At 23.4% G+C, this 6,137-nt stretch overlaps 1 protein-coding gene across 4 annotated transcripts in view; it reads left to right on the top strand.

Moving 5' to 3' along the window:
* The window catches only part of LOC102678759 (ras-related protein Rab-23), a 12,992-nt gene that overhangs the window by 3,272 nt on the left and 3,583 nt on the right, over positions 1-6,137 (top strand). For all 4 annotated transcript variants that reach the window (XR_421324.2, XM_006613102.2, XM_006613103.2 and 1 more), the window contains exons 2-3: positions 2,088-2,209; positions 5,084-5,246. Coding sequence is in view for 3 of the 4 variants with exons in the window: in XM_006613102.2 (XP_006613165.1) it covers positions 2,088-2,209; positions 5,084-5,246 (285 nt within the window). In the remaining variant the exon portion in view is untranslated. The remainder of the gene's footprint in view (positions 1-2,087; positions 2,210-5,083; positions 5,247-6,137) is intronic.

Below are 6,137 nucleotides of genomic sequence, written 5' to 3'. Positions count from 1 at the left end.
TTTATTTTATTATCTTATTTAAATTATTTAATTTTATTATCTTATTTATTATTTATTTTATTATCTTTATTTAAATTATTTGATCTATGAATATATTTTAACTTAAAAATTATTATTAATATAAACTTATATTATATTATATTAATATAAACTTATTATTATAAAATTATAAAAAAATATTTTATGCAAATGTTTTATTAAAAAAATTTTAATGCTTTGTTTTCTTTAATATATTGTTTTCTTTGTAAAATTTTAATGACTATATATAGATTGAATATAAAAATTATTTTAAGCTTTATTATAAAATATTAATTATAAAATATTAATTTCAGAAATTATATTGCAATTTCAAACAATATTATTACTTCAATGTTCCGAAATTCAAATAAGTATATAATAAATATTCAATACAAAAATTATGCATAAATCTTATTGTTATTATGTTATTTCAAATTTTTAATAAATATTTTTAATATGATATTTGCATTTTTTATATTAAATATTTATCATTAATATCATTAATATTTAATTTTATGAACACTGTGTTTATTAAGATATATCGGATTTTTCATATATTCTTGAGGACTGGTTCACGTAGACTTAGGTCCTTATCGATTTAACCTACTTCTTTCTATAGGAAGAACCGTTATCTCAATTTTGGTAGAATTTTTTGAAATATTTTAATGAACATAATTTATTAGAATTTTTAAAATTTTTAAATTTTTAAAAGAAATTTAATTCAATATATTATACATAATATACTGTAAAAAAAAATATAAAATGGAACTTTTAATGACATTTTATTTGTTAAAATCGATTATTAAATCATTGCACATAAAATTATCTCGTTTAATGATAACATTAATAACTTGCTATCATCAATAAAAAATGATAACATACTTTTGGTATTAATGAGAAATGTTCATAATGAAGTGTTTCCTCTTTTTCTTTACTTGAAATTATAGTTGACTAACTGTACATGAAAAACTGTTAATCAACCTGAAATCATAAAAGATATTTGCACACAGCTTAACTAAATTTTTTTCCTCGTTATTTTACTTTTATATTTTCATATTCTCTGTGTTTCGAAAACTAAACGATTCTTGTTTTATCGATTATTTTGTTTAAATCATTATATAGCATTATATTCATTAATTCATTAAATGAATCTTTACGAAGGTTCTAATCTTCTTAATACGATAACAATACCGATTTTTATGAATATTATCATTTATCATATTCGATTGATTTATAACAATACTAATGACAATATTGAATGCAATAATAATCGATATTATCCATATCATTATTATATCATATTAACTGTTAAACATATTCTAAAAAAAAAAAATAATGGTGTATGTTGTGCAATGAATTTTAATATTTGATTATATTAAAATATAATTTTTGATTGAAAAAGATCTCTTTACAATATTTTTATCGATTGTTCTCTTCGTATTTAAACGTGTTCTTATTTTGTATTTCTGCAATCAAATGATATATTTATTGATTGGCAAAATACAATTTCAATAACAAAGAAAACACATCATTTTTACAGAATTAAATTTATTTTTTTGTTAATAATAATTTTTACAATAATTATTAATGTATTACGACTATTAATATCATTGATATTATCGTTTATTTATTTAACATTGCTATTATCGTTGACATTACCCAATTGTTATAATTTTTTGTTATCATTTCATTATATAAATTTTTATTTTGACTAAAAAATTTCATTATGAAATTGATGTATTTTGAATGAACAATTTATATTATATATTCTATTATTATACTTTTATATCATTCGATCATTTTATAATCGATTAATAAGAAACTTGCGCGAGAAATTAGAATCTATGCTCTTTCTTGTTTGTCTCGATCTACAGGTTTTAGAAAGTCCATCTTTCAGATGATCGTACACATACGCATGATCTTCTGTATAATTTAAAATTGCCCGTAATTACAAATAATGGAATTTTGCAACAAAATTTATCGAAATCGATGATTGAGTTTTAATCGAGAGGATTTTAATCAGAGAGTATGCATTTTAATCAAATGCATATAGAAATCTTTATTTACAGGTGGTGATAGTGGGTAATGGAGCTGTAGGGAAATCGTCAATGATCCAAAGATTTTGTAAAGGTACTTACACAAGGGATTATAAAAAGACGATTGGTGTGGATTTTTTGGAACGGCAGATCGAGTAAGTAAAAATATAATAAAAAAAATCTTTTATCATTATTTTTTTTAATAAAACTTTAAGATTAATTATAAATAAAATGGCCAGCTAAGTTTGACACTAAAAATACCAAGAACGATGGACTATATCAAGAGCTTTTCTTTTTATTATAATCAGATTATTGCAGAATCTTTATTAGGTCAATCGAGAAAAATTTGTTTAAACGAACTTCATGATTGGTAACAGTGTCTATACCTGTTTGGATGATAAAAAATGTTTTATCCATTTTGTTAACCTTGATTGCTAATCTTGATGGAAAAAATTCATCATAATATTTTTTTATACTATTTCACAGGCTTTTTTTGCATATAAAACATAGTTGGTATGTAAAATGCATAATGAAATTCGAAATTCCTTTGATCAATCGAAAACTCGATTTCATTTATTTGTTGTTGTATTATTTATCATAGATTGAAGTGATTGTTTTTTCAGAAAATTTTTATCTACGAATATGAATGGTCAAAATAATTACATTACGCATGAACACACAATATAAGAGAAAAATCATAAAGAATCGAATATTTATTTTTAGAAAGATTTTTATATCTCTCTATACATTCGAAAAAATTATCTCACAAAGGAACAAGAATATTAATATCGAACATGGGAAGTAAAAATTCGTTTTCACGCTACGTCGGTCGATAATTAAAGACCATGTTAAAGAAAAATGTATAATAGGCATATTCTGCTTTACATGTATACTTATATGTTCTTCAAGTTAATTGCATTATATGGAAAAATTATCTTCTCTTCTCGTTAATTACGGATTTATCATTTTCGAAAAAACTAATGAAACGATTTTCTATTATTCTTTAGCTTCAATTTCAATTATGAAAATTATTATTAAAGTTAATAATATATCTAATGAAACCGTTATTGGATTTATTTAACATGACATTTATAATATGTTTTCATTATTGTTTCGATTATTAAAAAGAAATTATTTTTATTTTAATAATAAATATATTCTAAACGTATGTTTTTCTTATAAATTTTTCTAATAAATTGTTTATCTTATAAGAATACAATTAAACGATAAATAAATTTTATATTATTTTCTATTTATTTCTTTGAAATTACGAATCGTTCTTCAAATTAGTCCACGATTGCACGAATATTTTAATAAAATTAAGTAAATCTTCAAAAATTCTTATACAATCGAAATTACATTACAAATTCATTATTTCTTAAATGTTAAAACATATAGACAAACGACAAAACATTTTTCTAAGAACAAGCGTATGTTTTTAAGTCCCTGAGAAATGCGCATGTTATTCGTCTCGACACGAACTATCGTGGGATACTTCCTGATGCACATTTGCTCCATGATAATCGTGGTCGCCTTTTTAAGAAGATTTTAAACTACTTTTTGCACCTTCTTTCTTCCAGCGCAATGCATGAAAATAAAATAAAAAACAATCGGAAAAAATTGGCAAATCGTATAAAAGTCTCTAAACAAAACTAATTATAACGAAACAATTTAACAAATAATCCTTAAAATATTTTATTATGGTCGACAGATCTAGTCAAATGATAATTTGAAATCATTGGTTTCAGTTCGTATTAATGAAAGCACTGTAACTGTAAATCTTTTAAATAAGTAATGGAATCTTTTAAGAATGGAAGGTTGGAATTAATCCGGAATAAAATCAAATAACGGAATGCTAAGACGCTCAATCTTGCGCAAATCTTTATGGACTCGTTTGAAAGAAACGCGGTCGAGTTTTCTCTTTTCCCTTTTCACACATCTTAAGTAGATCGAGGATTTTAAGTCAGACCGGTATTTTGCAACAAATATCGGTACAAACTTTTAAAATTTTAAAATTTTCCAATACTATGCATATATTTCGTAGATTTTTTTTTTTTCGAGAAAAAAAAAAAAGGAAATATTACAAATTCATACATATACATATTATATTATATATTTCAAGTATAATATACTGCTATCAATGACCTTGGTCACGACAGCCTTTCATTCAACTTTATTTAATTTGCACATTTAACATGTACATATATTCATTCAGTTGAGAAATATTTTACAGCCAAATTTATATGCACGTCCTCAATCCATGATTTTTACACACAAATTCTATGACTCGATAACATTACGAAAAACAAAAAAAAAAAATATATTATTTTTTTATTAATAAGATATGGAATACTTATTCTACATTTTATTATCTAATATTTAATATTTATTTTTCGTTTCATTATTTAATATTTAAATATTATTTCATATTTCTTTTTAATACATTTTTATTTACCTAAAAAAATATCGTTGATGAAAATACATGCCAAAAGAAAAAAGATACGTATATAAGTTCTGTAAGATACTAACAATGATATTTAGTAGCCGTCGAATTGAACTTAGCTGACAGAAATTCTTCAAAATATATATAGCACACTAGGAATGCTATGTAAAAAGCTATATACATATAAATCATTCCATTGTCCGTTCTGATTTACGAAGCAGTATTACATCTATGCTATATTTTCAGAAGTTTGAATGTGTTGTAAATCATTTTAATCGGTTCACAAAATATCAAGAAGATAGAAAACTAGAATGTCGTCAAAATATAATAGAAGTTCATTTATTAAAAATTTTAATTAATATCTGATCAATTTGAACTTTTATTGATTGAATTTAATTATTCACTTCTATTATTTGAGTAAAAAATCATATATAAAAGGAAGAATAATATAGATAATTTAGAAACGAAATTGATCAATTCCATTTTAAAAATTCTTAATTTTAAACCCAAAAATATATGATTTAATTTCGAAAAGTTTTCCAAATAACTTAAGAAAAATAAGAAAAATAATCTTGTTGTTTTATAGAGTGGATGGAGAGGATGTAAGACTGATGCTATGGGATACTGCTGGTCAGGAGGAATTCGACGCAATCACTGCGGCTTATTATCGCGGCGCCCATGCCTGCGTCCTCGCTTATTCAGCGACCGACAGAGATTCCTTCGACGCCATTCCTTCGTGGAAACAGAAGGTACGACTCTCGTGCACACGAGACATACACACTATGCTGAACCGGTGCAAGCACGTTTCCGTAGGTAGTCACGACGGATGGTGGAATGTGAAAGTGAAGGTGCCATTAAAGCAGGGGGCTGATTTTAAGTCGCTCCACGGCTGAATATTTCTACAGGTAGCAACACACCGGTCTTAGATTGTTTTGCGAAAATACGATTCTTAGAATTATGTTCTGTCTAGAGGAGAATCAATTATAGATATAAATTTATATTTAATGAGATTTATAGCGCCTTTTATTCTTAATCTTATTTCATTGGGACATTATACCGATGATGATTTTATTTTTTGACTATCCTATTGCATATACTTTAGTCAATATATTCTATGTAAATAATTATTAAATTATTTTTTGAAATATTAATCATATTTTATTTTTATCAAATAAAAATAACGTACATTATTTTTAAAATATTATATAAAACAATTTATAATAAATATACTTGTAATAAACATATAATCTTAAAATAACTTAAATGAAAAATTGAATTTCTCATCTGATAGTTATATATTTTTTAGTTTCCGTCTACTATCACTTAAAACGTTAGTAGAGAGTTAGTAGAGAATTATTGGCGTATATAAGTATCATGATGATGTCTTAAAGACATATATTTTCTTATAAAATCATAATTTTATTACGGTATTTCTTAATTATTTCTTTCTTGTGATTATATTTTGAATAAAATAATATAGTATTTCAAATATAATATAGTATTATAATATAGTATTCAAATAAAATATAGTATAATTTAAATTAATCTTTATATCTGATAATTAATTTAATTTAATATAAAAATATTATTTTTTTTATTATCTGTAATTTAATATCTATATTCTAATATAAAAAACATAA

The sequence above is a fragment of the Apis dorsata genome, unplaced genomic scaffold (genome assembly GCF_000469605.1).
Source record: "Apis dorsata unplaced genomic scaffold, Apis dorsata 1.3 scaffold_135, whole genome shotgun sequence".
Classification (NCBI taxonomy): domain Eukaryota; kingdom Metazoa; phylum Arthropoda; class Insecta; order Hymenoptera; family Apidae; genus Apis; species Apis dorsata.
Note: the sequence above shows the minus strand (reverse complement) of the source record. Positions and strands in the feature narration are given on the sequence as shown.